Source organism: Panicum virgatum, chromosome 4K (assembly GCF_016808335.1).
Source record: "Panicum virgatum strain AP13 chromosome 4K, P.virgatum_v5, whole genome shotgun sequence".
Classification (NCBI taxonomy): domain Eukaryota; kingdom Viridiplantae; phylum Streptophyta; class Magnoliopsida; order Poales; family Poaceae; genus Panicum; species Panicum virgatum.
Window position 1 is genome coordinate 3,681,367 of NC_053139.1, and position 26,840 is coordinate 3,708,206.

At 45.1% G+C, this 26,840-nt stretch overlaps 3 protein-coding genes and 1 non-coding gene across 7 annotated transcripts; 1 reads left to right on the plus strand and 3 right to left on the minus strand.

Moving 5' to 3' along the window:
• Positions 1–4,253: 4,253 nt before the first annotated feature.
• LOC120702583 (uridylate kinase-like) lies at positions 4,254–7,444 on the minus strand. The gene is made up of 7 exons (XM_039986443.1): positions 7,108–7,444; positions 6,495–6,642; positions 6,338–6,391; positions 6,050–6,141; positions 5,508–5,734; positions 4,763–4,939; positions 4,254–4,636 (listed from the first exon to the last, which is right to left on the minus strand). The coding sequence occupies exons 1-7, from the start codon at positions 7,284–7,286 to the stop codon at positions 4,491–4,493; spliced, it is 1,023 nt and encodes a 340-aa protein (XP_039842377.1). The 5' UTR covers positions 7,287–7,444; the 3' UTR covers positions 4,254–4,490.
• Positions 7,445–7,850: 406 nt separating this feature from the next.
• Positions 7,851–14,540, minus strand: LOC120702584 (carboxypeptidase SOL1). Of its 3 annotated transcripts, none has more exons than XM_039986444.1 (15): positions 14,381–14,540; positions 13,617–13,674; positions 13,402–13,497; positions 12,803–12,833; positions 12,665–12,721; positions 11,945–12,040; positions 11,445–11,567; positions 11,227–11,331; positions 11,096–11,142; positions 10,141–10,266; positions 9,944–10,046; positions 9,789–9,851; positions 8,850–8,933; positions 8,653–8,716; positions 7,851–8,287 (listed from the first exon to the last, which is right to left on the minus strand). In XM_039986444.1, exons 1-15 carry the CDS (start codon positions 14,481–14,483, stop codon positions 8,001–8,003), a joined length of 1,443 nt encoding a protein of 480 aa, XP_039842378.1. In that variant the 5' UTR covers positions 14,484–14,540; the 3' UTR covers positions 7,851–8,000. The 3 variants fall into 3 exon arrangements, 2 of the variants coding, with proteins under 2 accessions (XP_039842378.1, XP_039842379.1); XM_039986445.1 differs by lacking the exon at positions 14,381–14,540 and adding an exon at positions 14,220–14,295; XR_005686456.1 differs by having other exon boundaries at positions 9,789–10,046; positions 12,803–12,856; positions 14,381–14,522.
• A 124-nt stretch (positions 14,541–14,664) lies between these two features.
• On the plus strand, positions 14,665–14,735 carry TRNAG-GCC. Its single transcript has one exon. It is a non-coding gene; the product is annotated as a tRNA-Gly (tRNA).
• A 113-nt stretch (positions 14,736–14,848) lies between these two features.
• On the minus strand, positions 14,849–25,995 carry LOC120702585 (translation factor GUF1 homolog, mitochondrial). 2 transcript variants are annotated; one of them, XM_039986447.1, is made up of 12 exons: positions 25,557–25,995; positions 20,235–20,973; positions 19,903–20,059; positions 19,741–19,795; positions 19,244–19,311; positions 19,070–19,174; positions 18,895–18,966; positions 18,700–18,813; positions 18,139–18,279; positions 16,889–16,948; positions 15,981–16,247; positions 14,849–15,226 (listed from the first exon to the last, which is right to left on the minus strand). In XM_039986447.1, exons 1-11 carry the CDS (start codon positions 25,866–25,868, stop codon positions 16,073–16,075), a joined length of 1,998 nt encoding a protein of 665 aa, XP_039842381.1. In that variant the 5' UTR covers positions 25,869–25,995; the 3' UTR covers positions 14,849–15,226; positions 15,981–16,072. The 2 variants fall into 2 exon arrangements, with proteins under 2 accessions (XP_039842381.1, XP_039842380.1); XM_039986446.1 differs by having other exon boundaries at positions 14,852–15,296.
• Positions 25,996–26,840: the final 845 nt, after the last annotated feature.

A 26,840-nucleotide genomic window follows, 5' to 3' on the forward strand; every position in this document is an offset into this window, starting at 1 on the left:
GCATTCTAAGTGACATTTATAGGACATCACAAACACATGGAATTCTGAATCATTCAAACAGAATTTTAGGGAACAAATAGGAAATATTCAGTAGTAAAATAGACACATCTATCATCCCCTGAACTCTTTAAGAACTTGCCCCAATTAACAAGTTCATACTTTATATCTTCAGAACACTAACTGAAATAGATACAAAAGGAAAGGTATTGTCTGTCTTGCAGCTGCGGGCTTATTACAACATATATTGTTCATTCTAGTGCAATAGACCAGCAGCTGAACCTTTCAAAGTAAAGGCCATTTCACTTGTACAATTAGGCCACAAAATGCTATAGTTAGCTAACCAAATACTGTGGTTAGGTATGTCCAAAATCACTAAGTTGGAATCCACATTCTAGAACTGATTTTCATCACCAAGATCACAACTTGGAGATGTTAGGAGTTCGGTAAAAATTCCTAAGCTGCGAATGATACTGCATTCTTGAAGCTCCACAGGTGCTCCTTTGTTGCTGTCACCATTCTCTTCTACTTGGGGATGTACACCATCATCTTTCTTTTGCTCCTAGCAATGCAAGTTAAATTAATTATTTTATGAATGAATGACAATAACATGTAAGAGTGTGCAGGTTCAATGGAACAAATACCTTTGCTGCTTTTTTTGTTTGTTTGGTAGATTTAGCTGGCTTAGGCTTCCTTTTTTGCAACTTGTCAATCCAAGATTTTTTTCCTCTTTGAACTTTTCGGCTGGACCTCCTTTTTCTTTAGCTGTGCTGCACTGACCAAGTTATTTCTCTGCTGCACATTGGGCTCAACATTTTCTTGGTCATTACATGAATTTTTCATGGGAGCAATCAATGCAATGAGTTTATCCTCTAGCTGTGCATCAAGGCAATCAAGTCCATTGTCTAACATCAAACAACACTCTGGATAATTCGCTGCTTTGTATGCCAAATTGAGGAACTTATGAGACAAAGATCTGTACCGAAGATGAGCTTCCAACTTAGGATTTGCTACCACGTTCCTTCCTTGACTATCTTGTATATTTCCTTTGCATGCTTCTCTAGTCCATCTCGGTAATATATAATGTGCCGGCAATGTCTTTGTGTTAATTAAATCAAGAACTTTCAAACCATGTGCACATAATATTCCAGTTCTACTGAACATTCCACAGCTACAGGACACAATTTGCTTTGAAGGATCACATGTAACTATGCGCTCCTCCTCAAATCTATCACCATTTAAACTCCCAATAGCAATGCCATATGTATTTCCATCCAATACCTTACTGCATGCAGCCATGGATCTTTCATATTCACTTTGGAAAGCTTCAAAAATAGCTGGAGTATACACTTTGCTTGCTTGCATCAGCATAGGTGTGCTCATTAGTCTTCTTGGTATTTTTTGCTTGCTTGGTATTTGCTTGATCACATTCAGCCCATTTCTCCTTCACCTTGTAGATGCTATCTAACCAAGTTTGTTTACACACTTTAGATCTCATGATGTCAAATGCTTCTTCAAATGTTGTCTTGTCCTCAAAGCCATACATACATGCACTAAAATCTTTGAGAATATGAGATTCTTCATTGTCCTCTTCGCATTCATCTTCCTCTTCACATTCTTCATTGTCCTTATCTTTTACTGGAGATAAATGTTTAGCAGCATTCTGCATTATATGAAAGGTGCACAGCCCATGATATGATGATGTGAATACTCTAGGTATAGCTTTTGCCATCGCTGCATATATGAAGTCACTGATGTTGTGCATAGTCAAGGATCATTTTAGCATCAGCCCAGAAAATATTGGTTATGCGCTCTTCACAATCCAATTGCACAGCATACTGAAATGATGGGTTCTCGGTGATTTTTTCTTGAAAATATTGCAGCATACTTCCAGCCTGTCCATAGGCCAACTCCCTCTACCTTTTGCTCTGCAAATAATTTTTACGGTCACGGCATGTGTAGCTGAGGTTAAGTGATCCACCAACTTGACGACTAGCCAACTCATGTGCAGCTTTTGGTCTAATTCCAGAATCATCAGCTGTCTCGATTTCAAAGGCTTGAAGTTCTGAAATTTTTCTTTGTGATACCATCAAGTGGCGAGTTTCTGGCAAGTGAAGGAGGTGATTGTGTTCGAGCACAACATCAGTGACTTCATAATTTTTTGCTTCTCGATCCAATATAAGACTCATCCGAGCTTTGCAATCAGTTCTTGTTTCAGCTCTAAAAAGCTTTGGTGCATTATCTGACTGTCCTTTCCTTCGATGACCCTCATTGGAACAAACATATCTGCATGAAGTCACCTCACCATCATATCTGCTCACATTTTTGTATCTTTTCCTCACATCAAAGCCCATACGGCCTCCATATGCCACCCAAAACTGCCAAGCTTCATCTAGATTTTTGAACCTCAATCCAACTTGAGGCGCCCCCTTCTCCGATTCTATCATTTGCCTTCCACAAGCTGCTAGCAAAATGTAGCCCAGCGAGGAAAGAACAGAAGTGCACATAAGAAAAAGCATATATCGTGAACTAAAAGGAATGAATCAAGCAGGAGCATTTGAATATGTAAATCCAACAAACAATATTAATCGAATTGCTAGCAGTGTATCACACAAGCATTGCACATTCAGGCAAAAAACACAACTAGCTAGGAACTATAGCTATTGGCATCAAGACTATTGCAGATCTCAGAAAAAAACAGCATATTGTTATTGTGTCATACCTGAAACCCTGAAACCCCTCGCTGTAGATCGAACCTAGAGGAAGCAGCGTCCCTCCCCTTCACGGCGTGGTAATGGCTCCTCTCCTTCAGCTCTAGTACCTCTGAATCGACGCCTCGCAGCCTGCTGCTCTCCTCTGGCGCGACGCGGCGCAGATCCCTCCTTCCTCCCGTGCGGCGCGGCGCAGGCCACCTCCCTCCTCCCGCGCGGCGCGGCAAGGCCGCCTCCGTCCTCTGGTGCAGCGCGGCGCAGGCCGGCACGGAGGGCGCGAAGGGCGCGAATCCGACGCGGAGGGCGCGAATCCGCACGCCCACCAGACCTCTCGCGCGCCCAAATGGCCGTGGCCCTCGCTTCGGCCCTGCCCCCGTGCCTTTCTTTTGTTTTTTTTGTTGTTAAATCGGCTTTGCCCTTGGATGACCAGTGGACGCACGCGATGGAGCGAAAGACGCAGCGTGCCTTTACAGAGCAAAGGTACTGAAGCTGAGTCCCTCGCGCTCCCCTCTCCGCCTCGGTCCGGATTGGATCCGGAGGGTGGGAGGTGGGGATTGAATCCGGGCCGGAATAGGGTGGAAGCAGGCCGAGCCAGGCCCGTTTTCATTTCGGGCCACCCAAAACGAACGACGATTCCGGTCCATATCTGATTGCAAACCGGGCCACTTCATTCCTGGGCATTCCGGGTGCTGCCAAACGAGGCCTTAGGCGTTCAAATTTGTGTGATGTTTTTCTTCTCTCTCTCTCTTGAACTTGCGTTAAAGAAAGAAAGGAAAAGGAACAACTTTTCGCAAAAAAGAAAAGAAAAAGGAACAACTTGGTTGGTTGTAGTTCCACCTCTGCAAGGATCTCCCAAAGATGAAGATAGTTCACAATCTCAAAAAAAAAAGATGAAGATAGTTCACGATAGCGTCCCATGAATGTCTTGAATCCATGCTGGGTGACCATGGCTTCAACAGCAGCACGGTATTTTCTTTCCTTGTTTTCTTTTGTTCAACGAATGGGCACGAGATCATGCCAATTTCATCGATAAAGAAGGGAACGGTCGTTTCTGGGATCAATGCAAACAGCAGAGGAGCAATCAATTTCTCGGATACTCTGCCCAAGCCGCCATCTGTTCTACCAGAACATCGTGTTGGCCCCGTCGCCAATCTCTGTGCAGAAATGCCATGGAGAAGATTGACCAAGGCCTATTCACCTCGGTCTTTTGCAACCCTCACTCACTTTCTCGACCAAAGGAAATAACACGCATGTAATGAAGAAAAGCAATAGGATCGGATTACAAGAATGCATTCATGATTGCTCCAAAAAGATAGAGACATCAGGAGATGCTTCTCAGTAGTCAGTACCAATAAGTAAGATAAACTTGCATGTTTTAACCGGTTCGATAAAGAATGCAGCATAATCTTCTATCCTTTTACCCCCCCCCCCCTCCTTTTATCAGGGGGTTACTGAGGAAATTGATTAGAAATCTCACCTCCACATACCACAGCCAGCCACTCACCAATACCAGGAGCTGTGAATCGTCCTTTACGTACAGCCACATGCAAAAAGATTTTATTTTATTAGGTAATCTCCTTGAGTCTATTGTACATAGGATAGCAGCACTTGGCTGGAAAATTTTGGTCTAATTGTCTTCTTTCAAGGTTGCAGCTATAAGAACTTTGTAGCTAATCTAGTCTAGCTAATTCTAGCACCAGCTCCAAACCCAACCTCCTAAAACTTCCTACGCATAAACTAAATAAGGAAAGAGGGAGAGCACAGATCGAGCAGCTGTTGAGCTCACGCCTCGTTAACCAATCTTCTTTCTTCATGCAGTGCGTTTCCATTTTGTTCCTGATTTCCTGTGCATCCAATAAAGGTACCAACCTTCTCACCAACAATAGCCTTTGCAATGTTCCCAGGCTTTTGCAAGTTGAACACGACAACTGTAAAATGATGTGTCAGATTAAAAATTCAAAACAGATAATAAAATGCAACGCAAAGTAGAGGCTGGGATTTTACTTTTCCGTCATTATCCAAAAAAAAAGTATCAAAACTGATAGCGTCCATACCGGGAATGTTGTTTTCTTGGCATAGTGTAATGGCAGTCATGTCCATTACCGAGAGATCTCTTGTAGTCACTTCATGATAGCTCACTGTCTCAAGAAGGCGGGCATTTGGGTTATGTCGGGGGTCTGCATCATACACACCATCAACATTTGTTGCTTTAAGCACTACCTCTGCATTGACTGTTTGCATAATAACAGGGAGAAAAATGTCAGTACAAAATATACTGTTAAGTTAAACAACTTCTACTGAATGAAACAATTATGTCCATCGGAGAAGCCAGTCTAGGAAAGGCAAGTTCAAGCTTACACAATGATAGCATGTTTCTACAGGCAAACTATACCTTGGGATCATGATTGCTTATGTAAATAAGCAAGAGTTAGTGAAAATACTCTATATCACAAGTTTTGTACAAGTCCCAGCACTGTGGCAGAAAACCAGCTTTAAGATAGGTGCAGAATATTGTCTAACCTAACAGTTACATCCACAGTTTTCATTTTAACTCAATCTGCAACTGGATGTTCTGACAAACTAAGAGAAGTGAGGTAAGTAGGTAACTCATAGGAAAAAGTCCAAAAGTGCTGCTATGAGAGTCCTTGTGAGTCAACTAACCTGCAACTGACTACAGCATGACACTAAAGCAAGAACTTATTTTAGAACTGAGACATGTACACATCTCTGCAAGCATATTTGTCTATATTTTTTGTACCAAAAAACAGTTCATTTGTGAAGAATAAAGGATGAACTCACTTTCTGCACAACGGAGAGCAGCGGCTGTATCAGTTGTAAAGAATGGGTTCCCTGTCCCAGCAGCGAATATAACAACCCTTCCTTTCTCTAAATGCCTGACAGCTCTTCGGCGTATGTATGGCTCTGCAACCTCTGACATACGGAAGGCAGTTTGGACACGGGTTGGTATTCCAATGCTCTCCATTGTTGCTTGAAGAAATATAGCATTCATCACAGTAGCCAGCATTCTGAATTAGGAAACACGATCAAACATAACTATTTTTTTATAGTAAGAAACCCTACCATTTGTTGTCACAATAAATGTCTTTCGAAATGAGCAGCAGAGCACAAAATATTATAGACAGAGAACAAGTAATAAATTACAGGTGATTTTGAACTTTCATAAAATTGCAGTTTCTTAAAAGTATTGTTCATATTTCCACTCAGTAAACTACTTTGAATGTGGCTTGTATCTTAGGCAGGATCAGCCTGGCATTACAAATGTTGAACTCCTAAGTTAATATACAACACATGAAAATACATCAAGCATTGGACATATTTACCCGATGTAATCCGCAGATGAGCGATCAAGCCCACTACATCCAGCCCAAGAGGCCCCACGGAAGATATTGCCCCCACCAACAACAATAGCAACCTGCAAGGGAACATTCTCAATACACAGCATAATATTATACTAGAGAAGACGAGAAAATACAAGACACTTGATTCCAAGGCAATGGGATCAGACCATTGAACTATCAAGCATAATTATGTGATTTTACTTCATTAACTCTAAATACTGAAACAAGTATGAAATTAAGAAATAATGGAAGGCGGTAGAGAGGGCACACCTCTACACCTAGCTTGGTGACAGAAGCGACCTCTCTTGCAATTGCCATTGTAATCTGCAACACACAACACAGTTACATTAAGTTACATGACCCGCACACATTAATAGTTTACTGCTTAAATTCAAAGATGTTCCAGCCCCACCATAAGAAGACTCACCTTTGGGTCAATGTTTTCTGTGTGATCTCCAGCAAGAGCCTCCCCACTTACTTTAAGCAATACCCGTTGCCATCTATACGGCTTTTTGGACCTGGAAAAACCTTCATCAAGTGTAAAGCTGAAAGGAGGCATCAGTGATGTTTGATTCCTGACAAACCAAAAGGGGCATGGCATGCATTAGAAAAGGTAATCCAGAATTGTTACATTAAGTCTTCAACATCAAAGGAAGTACAACAGAATTGGCTGCATATATTATGAAATGAATTGGCTGGATATAGAGGCCGGATATCTAAAAAAATATGATGAAATGCAACTGATAGGCAAGCTGCTGATTACGAAGAATACAACCACAATTCCGCACTTGAGGACATCTACCATGCATATTTTCTAGCGCGAAAACTGCTGTTTTCTGTCACAACTAAGATTGCTAGATGCCTCTCTGTTGGCCGGATGCCTCCTACCAAACTATGAGTGAGTCAGTATAGGCGAGCGAGACGGAGACCCAATCCAATTTGTATCCCTCCGATTGTGCAATTATCATCTAACGATCTAGTGGGTCGAGTAAAACAAGAGATTATAGAGGCATAAGTCGACAGCGTGAAGGTGTTCCTACCCGAAGTTGGAGGAGCCGGAGGCGGCGGCGGCACAGACGACGCGGGCGCGCGGCTTTTCGCGGAGCGAGAGGAGAGTGTCCCCGCGAAGGGCTCTCGGTCTCGGTCGCGAGGAGAGCGGAGGAGACGGGGACGGTGGTGAGGAGAGAGCCCGCACCAGGGCGGCGGCGGTGGCGGCCATGGTTGGAGTGGGAGCAGGCAACCGTCGCTCCAGAGAGGCGGGCGGGGGGCGCGGGAAGAGGAGGCGGCGATGAGGTGGGCCCGCGACTGGGCTCAGCCGAAATATCAACGAGCTCAGCTCGAACGAGCCTGCTATCTGGCCGAGACTACAGCCAGGCAGGCTCGAGCTCGACTACCGTAAAGTCGCAAACACTTTGTAGATGCACTTCTTGTCTGCACTTCAATCAGGCGCTGTTGGGGGGTCACCCGTCTAACCCGACAGACTTGTCAAGCTAAAGTTTCTTCACTCCAGATTTCATGTTTTGAGTCTAAACTGGCCCAATAATCACATGTGTATTCCAGTCAAATTTGTTCCGGAACAATTGTTTTGTTTCAAAACAATTTTTTTATTATTAGAACAATTAAATTTTTTTCTAGAACAAAAAAATATTTCAAAACAAAAAAATAGTTATCATACCTTGTATGATAGTTTGACTGTCAGTCACACATGTGACCTCTAACATTTGGACTTCAATCCACCAAACAAACTAATGCGCAAGCATCAGCATGATTTTTGAGAAGCGCCTGAAACATAATATGCCTTGCAATTTGTGATATTCTTCCATGAAGCAAAACTTTCCATCGATGCAAAACTTACATATCCTTCAGCTTATACAACAGAGCATTTGGGTGCGAACCTATAGGTTACAAAACTGTCCTAGGGTGTAAATTCATATTACACAGCAACAGGCCGTCTGGGTGAGTATCTGTATGCCAGCAGCCTTGATGCGGTTTTCCTCTTGAAGACCAAATAGAGGGTCAGGAGAACACACAGTATAAGAAGATACAGCCAGATGTGAGCTTCTTGAACATGGAACATCATGTCATTGCCGCAGCGGCAACCGTAGTCATTACCGAGCACATCAGCTCCGTCCGGGTCCAGGATGAAATCAAGGTTGACAGCTCCCTGCTCCAGCACAATGCGTGTGGATTTTGGTCGGAAGCCTTCCATTGATGCCATAACTGCAAGAAACATGGACAGCAATGTCACAGTTGTATGGATGCACAAAGAAAGAGATCTATTTTTTGGACCATGGGTTTTGTCAGTCTAGAACTCTATATAACAATGAGCTGTCAGCTCGGTCTTAGTAACTAATGTGGCAATAGTTGGGAAATATTTTGTTTTATATAGATGATAAAACCTGGTTGGTTGATGCCAAACAGAAATTGTTTTACCTCCGATTCATAGCCATTAAGAATATAAGTCAAAGAAAAATTCAGAAAACCATGTCAAGGAAGAGATATGCTGGTCCGAGGATTCCCAATCTCTTTTGTAACTGCAGGTGATATAACCATATGCATAAATGCTGAGGGGAAAAGAGACGTACCATCATATTTCTCACCAGGCACAATAATTCGATGGTAATCTCCAAAAGTCCTGCTTGCTCTTACCTAAGAGCAAGAAAAAGTTTGGGAAATATGGAAATATAAATCAAGAACCCCATACTCATTTATCAGTTTGAGTATCATTTATCAGTTTGAGCATTCTAATATAACTGAACTAATGCTACCAAAACAAACTAACCTTGGAATCAATACCCTTTATCGTCACTGAGCCAGGTATAGGTCTACCAGTATCTGCTGCAAATATCCTTCCATGAACCCCTGACTAAAACTAGAGTTAATATGACAGAATAGCCTGATGAACTCTGGTAACTCTTACAGATAGAACAAAAAAGAGTGATCTCCCAAAAGCAGATAGGGCCACCATAAGGTTTCTCATCATAGGGGAAAGTGTTATTTCGTGGGGCTAAGAATGAATGGTGCCCCTGCCACCAGCAGAGAACAATTTTGGTTGAGAATGATCATATCACAATAGCATGTACCCTGCCTAAGTGACCCTCAAAGGGTCACAACTTAACATAATTCCTCCATTCCTGACATGAATTCTCTCCTTTTTTTTCTTTGGGCGGGGGTGGGGGTGAAAGACAATGATAGTATATCATATACAAACAACGGGAAATCGAAGAACTGTAATATTACTTGATAAATTCTCTTTTTACCAGATATAAGAGGGAAGACATCCCAGACATCCTGACTAAATAGACTAGGCAGTTGAGAAGCTCTTTGGGTACAGAACCCCAAAATTATACTGATTACAGCCAGAGATGGTGGTGGCAAAAACATTGTCCCAACTAGACAATAATCTATTGCAAACAGTGAATGCAAATTCTGATAAACATCTTTGAGCATGTTCAGAACTCAGACCAACTAGCCAAGTGTGCTACCCTGAAGGCCTGAACCAGCTCCCTTTCTGAAAATTGCTGTACCCGGTATTTTCAATTATAGGCAGTAACTGGCTAGTGGCATATGTTACTATGAAGCAGTTGTACATGAAACACTGGTATAAACATGAGCAGTTATGTGCCTCAACTCGCTAATTAATCCATTTTATTTCAATCAGTGCAAAAGTCACCCTTTGCAGGGCATAAGGAAACAATTGATTACTATGGAAACATATTACCTTTATTAGGCTTGCAAGAAGATTAAGCATACTCATTCTATTGTGTTCCCAGATAACAGGAAGCTGTAGCAAAATGTTAGAATACACAATTGAAAAAGAAAAAAAAAGTCCGCAACAACACAAGCAGAACCATATATAACTGGATGCAAAGATACCTCAGCTGCTTTTGGCCACTTTGTGTCACTAATCTCCAGAGTTAACTCAAAGCAGCCTCCATGTATATAATTCCAGTCTTGCATGCCACCATATATTGGATACCTGAATTGCAAACATGGATGTTGATTGATGCAAAGCCCAGACATACACCGAAAGTCTCATATCCAGTATGAACAAAATGCTATTGTTTGTTTACCAGAAGGCTCCATTTGTTATCCCCCCTTCAAATTCTTTGCTCAAGGACATGTTGTAGTGGGACTGACTATACACTGATGCCATGTGCTGGAATGTCTTATCATCAGGACATCCATAGTAACGTTTTCTGTGAGAAGTAAAATCATTATTTAGAATGCTAAAAATGTGAAACCAAGTAAGTAAAATTGTGGCCTTAAAACCAGAGGTGAAAAGCAGCAAAGAAAAGAAAGCAACCAGAGATAGCATTGACAAAATAGGTGTATCATCACATCACTGGATATGTTGCAAGGGAGAGGACATTCAAATGGTAAGTGAGAGTGAGAACATCACTTCATACATGGCAATATGTTAATCAGCTGCTCATAAGACTAAGTTAGCCATGCAGCTAATCTGCCTTATGTCCTTGACACTTGGCAGCCCTGACTTTGACCACCGTTTTTTTTATATAAAGGAAAAACCGGCCTCTATATCCAATTGACCTTGATTACCATGTAAAATTCGGACTGTCATTTGACCCCAATATAAAAATTTCAGCTCGTTTCACTTGCCCAAATTATTAGTCCAAATCAACCCCAAATGATATATTTTTGCCTTTTAGCTTCAAGCTTTGTGGATGATAGCTGCCAAGAAACCATATGTTACAAAAGTGAATCAGATTTTTTTTGTGATTGTTTTCATAGATTGGAAGCCTCTGATACTAGTTTAACCATCAATATATGAAAATACATTGTTTTCAATAAAGAATAAAAAACACAACCAATAGCTGCAACATCGCTTTATAACAGATTAAGGTGCCTATATATGATAGAAACTTTGAAAAATAATTTGCAGAGATAAAAAATGAGGCAACCACAAGAACACATTGTACATCACTACATCATCTGAACCATAAACTACCACACTAGCAATACTATTAGTTGAGATACTTGAAACTGAATCTAATTAGAAGGACTCACCCTGTATCTTTAGTTCCATCCCATGGATAATTGGCAACGAGAGCACCCTGAAAAAAAAAATCAAATAAGATAATACAGGACCTCATTTCAACAAGTAATATTACGTAACTGCAGGTAGATGAGAATATTACCCCATGCAAACTAGCAGAAGCCGTGAAATGTTCTTGCTTTATCCAGTTCATAATGGCTCTAGTTTCAGGTTGTCTGTAGTTAATATCGTTGTTAACGGAGAAGAACTGTCAATTTCAGTCAGTGTCAATTGAATGGCTACAAGAAAAAAGAAATAATGGACAAATGGGGCAGTAGAAGCTTCCCAAGGAAAAGAGGTGCAACATAGACGTGTACTCACTTGGTCAGGAAAATCTCGGTTGAGATCAATATTGTTTGCATTACCACGCCATTTAAGAGTGAATCCATCTGGGTTCATTGTCGGAAGTATATGAAGGTGCATATTCTCCACAATGAGAGTTGCCTACAGAAATTAGTTTCAAATGTTGAGTTTACCATATATTGGCTACAGAGTTTTCATAGATTAATCAAAACATACTGTGCCGCACATCTAGTTAAATTGCACGCTATATCTTAGTATTGAACAATATATTGGAAACTAAATCAAAATAGTGTGCTTTAGAATTTAATTTCATACTTCATGTTTCTAATAATTTTCCATGCATTATTGTATTTTCTTTTACCCTTTTTTACATAATCGCTTCCTTTCAAAATTATGATATCATCTGAACAACTCAAAAATACTTAAGGTAGTTACCAAAAAGCTACACCACAAGAGGTTGGGCATTGGTAAACTGCACGGTGACAAGGACAAGCAGCAACAGATGAATCTTTGCTTACCAATGGATCCTTTCGATAGTTATCACACAGCCAATTCGCAAGATGCATAAGAACCTCTCTTCCAACAGGCTCATCACCATGAACATTTCCAATGAACTGCATGTGTAGCACAAATTTATATCACCGATAAAATCATGGTGCCTTTAACATTGGGACTAGAATAAAGAGCCCCTGTCAGTTCTCATCAATTGATAATTGAATAAGAACAGAAGAATGAGGTAATTAACTCGGGCAGCAGAGCAAGCCAGCAGAATAATTGTCGACATGGCATTTTATCACAAGACAACCATGTGTGCATGTATGAATCTAGTATAGGAGAGTGACCTGAGAAATTGGCAATGTGGCATTAAACAGTTGTATGTTCACCGCTATAGAAAACGTGTGAGCCTACTATACCTTACTTTATTATGTGCTCAAGATATGGGGAAATAACTTAGTCCCCTATAAATTAATAAAGAAGGAAGAAGAAAAGCAAGGATATGGGATCATGCAAATCAACGATTGATGAAAAGGAATTGTATCATCACTGAACATACCCCACATGTGTGAATATGACTCTTGCACAGCTATCCTTTTAGATCACAAGGGTTAGATGGATAAAATAATTAAGACAATAAGATCATTACAGAAAATTTGCAGCCAAAATTTTATTTACATTCTCCAAATTTTGAATAAGAACAGCCTCACTTTAAGAGTCATTCAGAAAATGGTACCACAAACCTTGAATGCTGGTTCAGCTTCTCTTTGCCTGGGTTTGTCTGATATTTCGATCACCCACTACAATCAGCAGAATTCCCCAGTATATAAATTTGGCACTAAGCAAATCATACAAAATGTACTGCCATTGAAGTTACGTACCAATGGAAAGTCGTTCACACTCTTTCCAATGCTGATAAAATGTTTGTGTTATCCCTCAAAGAGAGAAGAAATAATAGGTAAGCGAAGTGTGAACATATGGGAATACTGGAGGGGGGAAATAAATAAATAAATAAATAAAGAGAGAAGAATACAATAAAAATTGATATAATCAAAGATAATATCAAAGTTCTATAACAAACAAACAGAAAAAGAGATTCAAACCAAAATATTATGTGGCAATGCTCAAAAGAAAGGCTAACATGGAACAATTTAACAATCTATACACAGAATTATACAAGAATGCTATGAGAATTATACAAGAATGTTATGAACATACTTATGTTCAGAAGTAGCATTTCATGATTGATTGATTCTGAAAGCTACATGTTTCATTGTAACCATTTGCTATTACGTATCAATGTGACTACATATGAATCATTGATTCTCTCATGATTGGCAAAAACTTTGCACTATATAGTATACCATAAATGAGTATCCACAAATGTACATGGTTTAAAAGAACTGATGGTCTTAAAGTTGTTTTAGAAGCTCCAAATATAATGGTAACAGAGAGAAGTAAAGTATCATGCATCATGTACCTGTATATTCTGGAGATATTAGAGCAACGACTTCCAAAGGCATGTACAGCAATCTCAAGCTCAGCATTGCTCATATATCCACGAGCCATTTCTTCCCTGAATTTAGTCCAAAATCATACACTACATGGTCAACCAATAATGTCATGCAACAAAGACACACATTGTTCTCTCTTTTTTTTTTTGGAAAAAGCTAAAAGTTCTTATTTTAAGCATACGTGATATGAGGCTTATCTTGGAGCAGGTTACGTGAAATTGACCCATGATCTCCATCATCTGTGCATGGTTGACAAATAAAAAAATGTAGATGTGTCAGTAACTGGATAATAGAAATAGGTACCTGTATGCAGAAAGATACATCAAACTTGTCGTGGACATATATAATCAAACAGGTAGACGCTGGGGCAGTCAAGATAAGAATACGTTGACTAGAAGACTAGGTCAGACAAGGGCATGGGTGTCAATACGTATTGGATGGGATGTGAACATAACAAGCCACTGCAAAATTCCAGCTTCTTCAAGATTAATCGATATTTCTTCATGATTCCATCTGATGTCAAGTATGCCCATTTGTACCAGTGTTCAATAAGATAAATCCATGCTGGACCGTAGCCGTAAGCAGCCAACACATACATCACGTATTCAAGAGCATGCAAATGTTTTGTAATTCCAGTTCGTGCTCGCCATCACTGTGCACGCGCACTGCTCATCACTTCATCCCCAATCACAAACCATTCTAATACCAAAAGTCCAAAACGAATAAAATTGAATCCTAGGCACCGTATCATTAAATCAAAGAACACAGAAATGAAACGTGCTACCGGATCTGGAGTCTCCGAAGATCACCAGCTCATTCGAATCACACCGCTTCCACGCGAATGGAAACGCTCCTAAGGATTCAAACGGCACCACTGCCTCATCGAAACGCGCACCCAGCCCAGACAAGACATCTCACCGAAGGGAAGAGGAGGGAGGAAAAGACCTGGCAGATCGTGGCCGCCTCTAGCTGCAGCCTGCGTGGGAAGCAACGCGAAGGCGCGGAGCAGGAGCAGGAGGAAGAGGGGGTGGATGCGCGAGATCGCCATGGGCGCGCGAGGACGCCACCCACGGGAGAGGAGGTGGGCACTGGGCAGTGGTGATGGGGGGTGTTTGGGTTTGACTCGCTCGGCCCAACCGACCCGGCCCGGGCCCGGGGGAGGCCAGCAGGGAACATGACCCGCTTCCAACAGAGATTAGTGAACATAAAGCTAGCAAGATATCACAACAGCACCAGTGGTCTAGTGGTAGAATAGTACCCTGCCACGGTACAGACCCGGGTTCGATTCCCGGCTGGTGCAATTTTGAGGTTTTGAATAATTTTTTATTTGTTAATCCAACTGCGCATCTCACGTTTTCAACCATTTCGTTTTGCAGGGAACGTGAAACGCCAACCAGACACGATGACACGATATTCTTCAAAAACATGAGAAACTTTTATTCAATTCACTTCCTTTCACATGTACCACATCGTTTCAGTGAACAATTGAGGTGTTATGACCCATTGCTTCTGCTCAAATTTATCTGAACAAAAATGTGTGTGTTGTGTCACACGGCAGATGCTGGTATAAGTCAGAACAAGGCTGCAGCAAAAACTGGGTGCAGCAGGCAACCCCAGGATTCCATCAATTGACAAATGCGAAGATGACGGCTCAACTTGGTGCTTCAGGGATTAGTCTGAAGCCAACGGTGAAGCCGTGTGTATATCACCACAGAAAGAACTTGCGAGCACAAAGGCTCAGCACTTCTCATCTGTCAGCTCAGCAAAACAAGGCTGCAGCGCTTGCGTTCCCTGGAAAAATTTTCAGCAGGTGCAATCATTATGTACTCGGTGGATGGAATTTGGAATAATTGTGTCGGACCTGTGAAAGGGGATAACACCATAGTTCGGCTAGGCGCTCGCCTAGGCACGCCTAGGCGCGATTACTAGGTAGTCGGAGGGTGTCCGCCTCGCCTATGGGGGTAGGCGGACCCCTAGGCGGCGGCAGCTCGTCGGTAGCGCCGGTGGGGGTGGAGGAGCGCCTGGCAGAGGCCCCCGGTGGGGAGGAGCTGCCGGCAGCGGCAGGCGCTCGCGCAGGCTTGTGCGGGCGGCTGTTGGCGTGGGCGCGGGCAGTGGAGGATGCGGGCGGCGGAGGGCGCGGGCGGCGGCAGGCGCTGGTGCGTGGGCGAGCAAGAGGTGGGAGGAGGAAGGGATAAGGTGGATAAGATGGGCTGGGCCATTGTTATGGTGGATAAGGTGGGCTGGGCCGTTTTTATGGGCCTTTCTTCTCTTTTCTCCCTATTCCATGACCATTGATCTTCTATTTTTTCTTTTCTTTCAAGTACTTAAGTATGTATTAATAAATTAAAGCATGTATTGATCATCGCCTAGAAAACCGCCTAGGAACGCCTAGGCGCGATTAATCCCAACTAGTCGCTAGGCTAAGGGTCACCGCCTAGAATCCGCCTAGCGCCTAGCTGAACTATGGATAACACATGAGGCTCAACTCTAGAAACTACAAACATGTTAGCATAATGATCTGCAGAACATTTAAATAAAAACTCACCTTTCAGAAGACTAGAAGTGGCTGCCAGTCATCACCACACAGCTACTTATAAATTTGGACAGCTACAATAACTACAATTGCTGTGGACCCATCTATTTTGAATTGGAGACTTTCAGTAGCTCATGGAATGCTTCCTGAGGAATGTCAACAGATCCCACGCGTTTCATGCGCTTTTTGCCTTCCTTTTGCTTCTCTAGCAACTTCTTCTTTCTAGTAATGTCACCACCATAGCACTTGGCCAGAACATTCTTCCTCATTGCTGACAGGCTGGAAAAGGTGAAAGAGAGCATATAAGCAAAACCCATGTGGCAGCAATGCCATATTCAGCTATTTACCTCCTAACTAATACTTGTACATAGCTTTTCAGACAGCTAACCTGATAATGAACAATATGTTTGGTTATTTACTGTGAAGAAGAACGATACTGCTAAAACTAGGGCAGTCTCCTACTGGTTAAAACCTGCACCTTTCAGGTATGCTGCAGCCAGATAACCAAGACTGCAAGCCCAAGGCTGACTGGTTCATTTTATATTAACTTTACAGGTAGATCTTTTTGGCCAACAGAAAGGTGTAGTTGGAATCTTTTTGAAAGTCACTCCAGTTCTTTTTAGTTGCTAGAAATTTGCATTACTTTCTTACAGAAAATGCTAAACATTATGAATTGTTTTGGATCAACAGATAGCAATGCTGTCATAAACTCAGACAAGTAAATAAAAAAAGTTAAGGGAAATGTACTGGGGTCCTTAATCTTTTCCTTAATTCTCACCTAGGACCATAAACTCTCAAAGTGAGGCTCTGCACTCTGAAAGTAGGGCCTAGTTGACAATCCAGGAAAAGTTTAAGGACCGCACTGCATCTCAATGGCCAGATATACTTGACAAAACAAATAACAGCTTCAAATATCTTACGTTTCCCTTGCGATAACCTTTGAACCAATTGCTGCTTGTATGGTGATCTCAAACATTTGCCTGCATTACCACAAGACAAAAGCATGAAATGAATTATTTAAGGCAGCAGAAATGCAAATCATGCTGCCACTCAACATGAGCCCATGGTAAAATTCTGTTCTAAGCCTTGCAAAAGCCACCAAAAAGAAAATTGTTCTAATATTTTATTCCCGCTTAAGTATATTCCCCTTCCAGCTAATTACACAATTTTGAGGTATAATTTATACATTGGTCCAAAAGTAATGTGCTCAGAAAGAGATATTCTCATGTGTCATGTCTCAGGCACAGTTCATATGTCCAAGCTATGTTACGTGGATACGCCTGGGGAGTGGCGTATCCGTATCCGATACGTGTCGGATACGGATACGCCTTGGATACGCTTTCAGCCGTATCCCAAAAAGATGGATATGTATTGGCTCAGATACGTGTATCCGACACGTATGGGACATGTATTTGAGAGGGAAACCATGGGGAGAGAGAGACGAGAGAGAGAGGAGGCAGCGCGGCTGCGCGTGAGCCGGTGGCGAGCGGTTGGGCGGCCTCGACGGCGCGGGATGCAGACGGAGGAGCTGGGTGCGGTGGAGGATTGGAGGCAGGGCATGGCGCGGGGGTGGGTCCAGAGGCAGGACGACGGCGCGTGAGCCGGAGGCGGGCAGCTGGGTGGCCTCCATGGCGGCAGGGTGCGGATGGAGAGCTGCTGGCGGCGGAGGCATGGCGCAGCGCACAAGCCAGAGGCGGCTGCGGGAGCTGGGCAGCAGAGGGACAGAGAGATAGAGCAGAGGAGCAGAGAGAGAGCGCGTAGAAAAGCACGAAGAGCAGAGAGGGCTGAGATAAGGTTACTTTTTTTATTGATTTCACTTCTTCAGTGTGGCAGCTTGCTTCACGTGATGTGGGGACAGGTGGAGGTGGTTCTCCAGAGAGTCCAGATGCACTTGATTCTCTTCGGTTGAGTAGGACAGCTACTGTAATACTACTAGTTTGTTGTAAATGCTACTCTCGCATGAATCATGTTGTAAATGCTACTCTCTCATGACTCATGAGTGTGATATTTTATATAAAAATTATTAATATTAAATTATTCTAGCCGTATCCCCGTATCGGTGTTTTTTGAGGAAGTGCGTATCCACGTATCCGATACGATACGTATCATATCGGATACCCATACCGGTATCCGAGTAACATAGTGTCCAAGCAATGAGGTTCAAGGTTACCTTTCTATAAATTTCTTGAGCTTCTCCACTAATTCCCTTCCAATCCGCTGAGCCTTCTGATTATGCACTATAGTTGCCATAGCATCAACAGGTTGGCCATTAAGAAGGATGTCCATCTTAACTAGATCAGATTGTTGGTATCTGTCAAGGAGAAAAGGGGAAGCAATGAATGAATAAAGTACACAAAAATTCTGGTATTTTTTTTCTTCCTCCTATCACCCATTTTACTATTTCAAATATTGCTGGTGCTTGTCAAAAATCCCAGATCTTTCCAAAACCATGTATACGTAAGACAAGCATTTTTCTGTTTGTAAATTGTAATCACTAATCATATGCTAGATTTGAAAAAAGAAAGTCCACTCGAGGATGATACTGATCAGAAAGGTGTGCTGATACCTTCAGTATATAATGGACTGGAAATGAAGTATAATAAATTAATATTAATCGAAGCATGTGAGGAAGTGAAATAAACAGTGTAATGTTTTTCTCATCTGAAAATTCCAAAAGGAAAAACAGTGTAACAAGACCATGCCTTGTTACTGCATCCACAATGGGACTTACTCGGAATCTTCATAGTCAAAAGTAGCATAGCCAGAGGTAATGCCTTTCAACTCATTGTAGAAGTCCACAATTATCTCCTTCAATGGTAATCGGTACTTCAACAGAGCCCTTTGGCTGCATCAAAAAAAAGCCATGAAAAGCAAAGAATAGAACAACACTTAATAAAACAAAGAGATTTGGGGGGAAAAGGTTTACGCATCAATAAATGTATATTCTAGCTGTTCGCCCCTCCTTTCTGAGCAAAGCATAATGACAGGCCCAACATACCTGAAAGGTGATTGAGGATGATAATAAATTTCTACTTGTGATGCTAAAATATCCAAAGGAAAAAAAAAAGCAGAAAACAAGTGAAAAAGGAAGCAGATCTTACTCACTAGGGATAATGATTGTTGCAATAACTGTGGGCTCCCAACAGGCTGCTACACGCTTTCCAGGATTCGAAGCCAAAGCAGCAGGGTTCTCAACTTGTACCTTGCTGGGAAGAAAATCTAAGTTTAGTTTCTTAGCAGAAAAAATTATATCAAATACAATTGTGAATGCACACCTTCCATCACCATATTCAAAAATATATGGTACGGTTGGTATGGTCGATATGACTTGAGCTCCATATTCCTAAATAAACCCAGAGACAGAATCAGAATCTCAAGGCAATTATAGGTCATACAAATTATTTACGCTATATCACGATTTCCTCTTTTTCACATTATATTCCAATTCTTTCGTATTTATAAGTGTCAAATGAACAGAAGAGTTTGTAGGTGGAAACAGGTATTCAATGCACTTAGAAATAGTAGGCATGGAGATAGTACCATTAACCTGATGACAGAACATGCTCTTAGGTTTTTTCTGATAAATATTTCATCCTTCTAAAGGCAGCATCTCAAAGTTACAAATTTCCTTGAGATACTAGCATAATTATTAGGAATGAAGCTCTTTAAAATCAATTTTTCAGCATCAATTGATGTATCGTGTATCTTGAGTAGTATTGTGCGACTAACTGTAAGAAAAATCAATGAATCAAAATTATGGGGAAAACTATACTTGCTCAAGCCGTTGATGGAATACATCCATGTGCAGCAATCCTAGGAAGCCACATCTGTGCAGCAGAGAGTCGTAAGAAAATCAGTAATATATTAAAGCAAATCCCACACTCAGTGCAATGAATACCATAAAGAACTAGTTCACATACAGAAAATCTGATACCTGAATCCCATGCCAAGTGCATTGCTTGTCTCTTTTGTAACAGAGACACTTGCATCATTACATGTTAGTTTCTCAATCGCATGGCTAAGAGCTTCGAAGTCAGAACCATCAGCAGGATAGAGACCAGAGAAGACCATGTGTTTCGCAGGCTTGAAACCTGAAAGGCTATTCTGTATGATGTCGCATGCAACCAAAACTAACGAAAGAGAATACAAAACATGGCTATGGAACTGCAATACATCATGTGTGTTCTTTTCAGGCTAAATCGGACTAAAAGAAAAGTGAAAATACAGATGAGGAAATATAAATGTTTCAAGAATGGGATTCCATACCAGGAAGTGGCTCAACAGTGCTCTTTGCCTGGTGAAGGGTATCACCAATGCGTGCTTCTTTAGTTGAACGCATTCCACTAATAACATACCCAACTTGTCCAGTGTAGAGCACTCCAGTAGGTGTAAGCTCAGGGTGCATAATGCCAACATCCAGAACTTCGTATGCACGGCCAGTTGCAGCTGATGCAATCTTATCACCTTTACGCAGAGCACCATCAACAACAGCAACATGGCAAATCACTCCTTTGTATTCATCATAGTAGGAATCCAGAAGCAACATCCGTACAGGTGAATCGCATTTCCCAGGTGGAGAAGGTATGCGTTCAATAACAGCAGGTAAAACATGTTCAAGGCCTTTACCAGTCTTGGCAGAAGTGAGCAGAGCTTCACTTGGATCAATGTCAAATAACCGCTTCAATTGATCCTTTACATTATCTGGATCAGCAGTTGGCTGATCAATCTTGTTAATCACAGGAATGATGCTCAAATTTGATTCAAATGCAAGGTAAAAGTTGGCAATTGTTTGAGCTTGTACACCTTGTGCTGCATCAACTACTAAAAGAGCACCCTGGCAAGCTGCAAGGGACCTGGATACCTCATAGCTGAAATCCACATGGCCTGGCGTGTCGATCAGATTAAGCAAATATCTTGGCGCATCTGATTCCTGGGACGCAGTAGTGTGCCTATAGAACATAGTTGCTGTTTGTGCTTTGACTGTAATTCCCCTTTCTCTCTCAACCTGTTCACAACATAAATGAACGTTACAGCAGAAGGCACGCGATATCAAACTACACTTCAAAGCCTGATACAATGTCAAAGAAATTTTGTGAAAGTGATGTCCAAAACAGAGTACAAGGATAAAGGGAGTTGAGGTCGTGGAAATAAACACCGTTCACTAAATGTAGTTGACTGACATAATACTACAATCTAAAAAGGTGCAGTATCTCATATTCTGGAAATTAAAGATCAATCAAGTAACTCTATTTCTGTTCTGTAGAATGGTGTCGGTACCTCTGGACTAGGGTACCCCCTCTTGCTGTGTCAAGACTCGCGTAGTTATCCGTAACTACGCCCTAAAAAGCTGAACAGCCGGACCCCTGGGGTCCGACTCCATCTCACCGGACCAACGGTCCCGGACCCGCTTTCCGCCCAGGGACGGGTCAGGTGTCGCCATGTGTCCCGGAGAACGGAGCGCTCAGCCAAAACAGCCGGGGGGCCGGACCTCCCACCAGGTCCCGGACCCCCAAATACTATCCGGACCCCTCAGCGGGTAGGGAACAGACACCCCACCTAAGGGGGGTCCGGAGCCGCCACGTGTCCGCAGGCGTAGGCACGTGCGGGTCGCGAAGCTTCCCCGGGAAGACTCGCCCACCTACCGCATTCAATGCGGGAGACGCAAGTGCGCTCTGTCACAGCAAAGCCCGAGGTGGCTTTTCTCAGGCTATTGACCGCGCGTTACCAAGGCGCACAGTGCAGCCTCTGGCGCCGCCCACGCCACGCGCGTCAGTCTGCAACACCAGTTAGACACGACAGCTCGGCGACAGAGTATCATAACGCCTACGCGGTAGACGCAACAGTCTACGCCACAACCTACACCGCCTCAACGGGCGCCTCGCCGATGGGACAGGTGAAGACCCCCTCGGTCAGAGGGTCTACAGTGCAATGAAGCATATCCGACGAAGAGATTCTCAACCACTGTAGCACCATTAAAGTCTTTTCCGTGATATTCTATACATTCTTGTTGGGCCCACCTGTCGGGGTCCAACGCCTGTGTACGCGTCCTCCTTGTGCTATAAAAGAGGGACGCCCGCTAGAGAAAGGCCAAGGTCCAAAAGAGGACTGGGAGGCAGAGGATAGACTCATCCACAGACACAAGAGCAATACTACTCTCAGTGGACGTATAGGGTATTACGCTCCGGCGGCCCGAACCACTCTAAAAGCCCCGAGTGTTCTTGTGTGTTTGCTCCATGAGTAGATCTGAGGTATCGCTTGCTCTTCCCCGAGTAACCTCCCTCTGGGATTAGGCGGGTGCACTATGCCACCCGGCTGTGGCCCTACTCCTTGAGCCGCGACATCTGGCGCTGTCCGTGGGGAGCGCGCAAATAGTCCAGATCTTCGCTCACCTCCTGGCTTCTGAGGTTGAGCTCATCCTCTGCAACGACGACGAGAAGATGAAGAGAGACACGGCGTCACCTACGCCGCATGCCTCGACACCAAGCAGCGGCGCCTGCTGTGCGTTGCCACTACGACACCTCAGAGCCGGCACGGTGGCGCGCAGGGGCAACGCCTGCTGTGCGTCACCCTGCGACACCCCAGCATCGGCTCAAGGTTTCCTCTCAAGCAACCGCCAGGGTTCCCCGGCAGCGGCATGGCGTCAGTTCAAGGCTTCCTCTCAAGATGGAGCCTGGAGCCGATGGCCATGGCTCGGGAGAAGTTGACGGTCGCCTTCTCCCCCGTCTGGCTCAGGCCTCTCTCGGTGCTGCTGCAGACAGGCCTCGACCTCCGCAGCGAGGCACGGGGGCCCAGTGCCAGCACCAAGGAGGAGCCGGCGAACGACCGCCTTTCTCCACGCTCCGTGCTCGTCCAAACGAGCACCCGTCCTTCCGCTGCGCCAGGGCGGCAAGCCGGCTTCAGCACATTGAGAGCGACCATCGGGTTGGCTTCCGTCGGCAGCTGGCAACGGCCGGGCCACTCCCATTCAAAGCCAAAGAATTTGTTCCCATGCTACCTGAGCGTGGGACAGTTCTTGTGCTGGGAAGAGCCCTGCAAGCTCCCGAGGTGATGCTGGATGATGTTGTATAGGCACGTCCAGGGCGCCTTCGCCCCCAACGACTGAGAAGAACCTCCAAGGTGGCCGTTCCACTCCGGCCGGAACATGCATGCCTTACGGGGCGACGGCTGTAGGTTACCACTAGATAGGATTGAGTGTGTTCCTCCTTTGTAATGATGTGGTGACTACGTGTGGTCCAGAGCGGTAAAGGTCCGCCCTTGTAAACCCGACCTCTGGCTTCATCGCACAAACAGGCGACACCAGCAAGTGGTCCAGAGCGGTAGAGGTCCGCCCTCGTAATCCCGACCTCTGATGTACACCACGAATCAAGTAATGAAGGAGATTTGCTTTCTCAGTCCTATCTTTACATTAACTTAATAGCACCTGTCCGTTCAGCTTGCATGTTTTCCTTCTTCCGAATGCAGTTTTTTCTTTTGTTGCTAACGTTCCAAGTTGAGTTGCTGGCTTGTGGTCAGGTTGGGACACCCCTTCTAGCTGGAAGGCGGTCCGATGTCCGAACTCCTAGGGACCTGTTCCGGAGAAGTGGTGCTTGTATCCTGAGGTGGAGGAGTTCTGCGTAGCCGCTTAGCCTGGTAATGTACCCTAAGTCTATGCACTTCACTGCCCTGTTACAAGTACCCTAGTATCCGAGGCTGTTGTGTCTAGAGGTCCGAACTCCTTTCTAGTATAAGGCGTGGTTTCCTATACCCCACTACGAGGACCGGTAGTGTATCTCGGAGGACCGAGACCGCTCGCCACGGTCGCCTGAAGCCGGGTCCGGGGAAGTGGTGCTCGCTCCCAGGGCAATTCGAGGTCCGTGCAACTGCTTAGCTTGGTTCCGCACCCTAAGCCTGCACCTTCGCCGCCCTGCGAAGAGCGCTCTAGTACCTGAACCTGGCAACAAGTGCTACGGCCTTTAGGGGGATCCGGAGCACCCGCTCTCAACATGAGCACGCCAACGCAACCAGGATTGCATCGGAACACATCACAATAATGGCCCCACCTGCTGGTTCGTACCTCCCCCAAGATGGGCCCGGGGGCCACTGTCGGTACCTCTGGACTAGGGTACCCCCTCTTGCTGTGTCAAGACTCGCGTAGTTATCCATAACTACGCCCTAAAAAACTGAACAGCCGGACCCCTGGGGTCCGACTCCATCTCACCGGACCAACGGTCCCGGACCCGCTTCCCGCCCAGGGACGGGTCCGGTGTCGCCATGTGTCCCGGAGAACGGAGCGCTCAGCCAAAACAGCCGGGGGGGCGGACCTCCCACCGGGTCCCGGACCCCCAAATACTATCCGGACCCCTCAGCGGGGAGGGAACAGACACCCCACCTAAGGGGGGTCCGGAGCCGCCACGTGTCCGCAGGCGCAAGCACGTGCGGGCCGCGAAGCTTCCCCGGAAAGACTCGCCCACCTACCGCATTCAATGCGGGAGACGCAAGTGCGCTCTGTCACAGCAGAGCCCGAGGTGGCTTTTCCTAGGCTATTGACCGCGCGTTACCAAGGCGCACAGTGTAGCCTCTGGCGCCGCCCACGCCACGCGCGTCAGTCTGCAACACCAGTTAGACACGACAGCTTGGCGACAGACTATCATAACGCCTACGCGGTAGACGCAACAGTCTACGCCGCAACCTACACCGCCTCACCGGGCGCCTCGCCGATGGGACAGGTGAAGACCCCCCTCGGTCAGAGGGTCTACAGTGCGATGAAGCGTATCCGAAGAAGAGATTCTCAACCACTGTAGAACCATTAAAGTCTTTTCCGTGGTATTCTATACATCCTTGTTGGGCCCACCTGTCGGGGTCCAGCGCCTGTGTACGCGTCCTCCTTGTGCTATAAAAGGGGGACGCCCGCTAGAGAAAGGTCAAGGTCCAAAAGAGGACTGGGAGGTAGAGGATAGACTCATCCACAGACATAAGAGCAATACTACTCTCAGTGGACGTAGGTTATTACGCTCCGGCGGCCCGAACCACTCTAAAAGACCCGAGTGTTCTTGTGTGTTTGCTCCATGAGTAAATCTGAGGTATCGCTTGCTCTTCCCCGAGTAACCTCCCTCTGGGATTAGGCAGATGCACTACGCCACCCGGCTGTGGCCCTACTCCTTGAGCCGCGACAAATGGATAAACCTTTTCAATATGGGATTTGATAACCCACAGGTGACTCCTAAAATACTAAAGATGGATGTTTGTATTGTTATAATAAGAGTTTATCCTGTAAGAAAACTACATACAGTAGCTACAAGATACTAAGTCATAGAAGAGGCGTCAATTGGTTTCGAATTAACACAACATTGTGTCCACAACAAGACCTTCACACTCGCTGTGCAATTTCAAAATCTGAAAGTCCAACAGGAAACAATTTTTTTCTAAAAAGAATAATGCAATGATCAATACATTTCCAGAATCTAATCGTTAAAACAGTAAAGAAATGCTGGCTTAACTGAATTGATCACCAATCACCATCCAATAATTGAGAGGTAAATGGCCAAAATGTTGCTAAATTGTCAAAGTTATCTAAAAACGGAGAGTAAGCGGGGAGAATCGGCGCCGCACTTGCAACTTGTCGAGGTACTGGGGCTGGCCATGGCCCTTCTGGATGGTGCCGGTGAGCTCCAGCAGCCGGTCCGCGAGCGTCGACTTGCCGTGGTCGACGTGCGCGATGATCGAGAAGTTCCGGACCCGCTCCGGCGGGTACAGCGCCAGCTCGGACCCGGACACCGCACCGCGGGGCCCGTGCTCCGGCGACGCCTGAGACGAGAGGAGGCGCTCGGGCCGCTGGAGCGCGTTGCGGGACAGGGAGTGGGCGGTGGCGACGTGCCGCGCAATCCGGCGAGCGGCTCGCCGGAGCGCGGCGGCGCCGGCCATCCGGTGCCGCGGGCGGGGGCTGGGGCGGCCGGCGGCGGGAGCTAGGGTTCTGGGTGGGGATTTGGCCGAACAGGGAGATGGGCTCCGTGGAAGCTGTCTATGGACTAGGGCTTGGCTCTGCTAGTGCACATAAGACGAGAAAGAAATCTGAAGTACTAAATAAAATTTATTTTTAAAAAATATTAGAAATAAATATAATTTTTCGCGACGAATCTAATGACAGTAATTAATTGATTATTAGCTACAATGATCAGTAATCATTTTCTAATCACGCAGTCAAAGGTCTCATTAGATTCTTCAGGGTTTCTAGCGCAAAAATTCTAAAGTTGATTTTATAAACTGACTTTATTTAACATCATAATTAGCGTTCAAAATTTTTTAGCACTCACCAGCGCGCAGAGAACCAAAGGGCCTAGAGAGCCTAAAACGTGCGTCCGATTGTGACGTGGCATCTTTTCGGAAAAAAAAAGATTGTGACGTGGCATCTTCCGAGGCATTCGAACCCCGCCGCGGCCGCCCAGCCGCCGCTTTCCCTGCCAAACCCGGCGCGCGCGGCCGCGGATCACGGCGAGGCGCACGACGCCCTCCTCTCCCGCGGCCGCGCGCGCGCTATAAGACCACGCCCGGGAGCCACCCCAACGACCAGACCGCGCCGGCTCTCCCTTCTCCCCCACCTCGTTGACGCCCGCTCACCCGGGAGGGCTCGGCATCCTTGGGAAGAACTAGCACGTTCTTCCCGAGACCTGAGCCCCGCCCCCGCGGTGACCCGCCGACCGAGCCGGCGCACGTCGCCTCCGATCCCCCGGGGCTCACCGCTCGCCGCCGATCGAGCCCCGACCCGTTAACTACTAGCTAGCATCGACCGTCAGCGGCAGTAGCTGCGCAATGGCGGTCGTGATGAGGAGCCTCCTGTCCATGTCCGTCTTCCTCTGCGTCTTCCTCGCCACCGCCGCGGCCGCGCCGACCGAGGCC

What these genes read in the sequence shown, in the direction of transcription:
- LOC120702584 (XM_039986444.1), bottom strand. Translation starts at nt 14,483, where the DNA reads ATGGCGATCTCGCGCATCCACCCCCTCTTCCTCCTGCTCCTGCTCCGC. An exon ending in AGTGGCCAAAAGCAGCTGAG is followed by an intron (nt 9,852 to 9,943) that starts GTATCTTTGCAT and finishes ATTTTGCTACAG; the next exon opens with CTTCCTGTTATCTGGGAACA. An exon ending in TAAAGGGTATTGATTCCAAG is followed by an intron (nt 8,717 to 8,849) that starts GTTAGTTTGTTT and finishes TCTTGCTCTTAG; the next exon opens with GTAAGAGCAAGCAGGACTTT.
- LOC120702583 (XM_039986443.1), bottom strand. Translation starts at nt 7,286, where the DNA reads ATGGCCGCCACCGCCGCCGCCCTGGTGCGGGCTCTCTCCTCACCACCG. An exon ending in TCATCTGCGGATTACATCGG is followed by an intron (nt 5,735 to 6,049) that starts GTAAATATGTCC and finishes TTCCTAATTCAG; the next exon opens with AATGCTGGCTACTGTGATGA. An exon ending in CCAAGAAAACAACATTCCCG is followed by an intron (nt 4,637 to 4,762) that starts GTATGGACGCTA and finishes ATCATTTTACAG; the next exon opens with TTGTCGTGTTCAACTTGCAA.
- LOC120702585 (XM_039986447.1), bottom strand. Translation starts at nt 25,868, where the DNA reads ATGGCCGGCGCCGCCGCGCTCCGGCGAGCCGCTCGCCGGATTGCGCGG. An exon ending in ACAATCATTATCCCTAGTGA is followed by an intron (nt 18,967 to 19,069) that starts GTAAGATCTGCT and finishes ATCACCTTTCAG; the next exon opens with GTATGTTGGGCCTGTCATTA. An exon ending in CTCAAGAAATTTATAGAAAG is followed by an intron (nt 16,949 to 18,138) that starts GTAACCTTGAAC and finishes GTGGTAATGCAG; the next exon opens with GCAAATGTTTGAGATCACCA.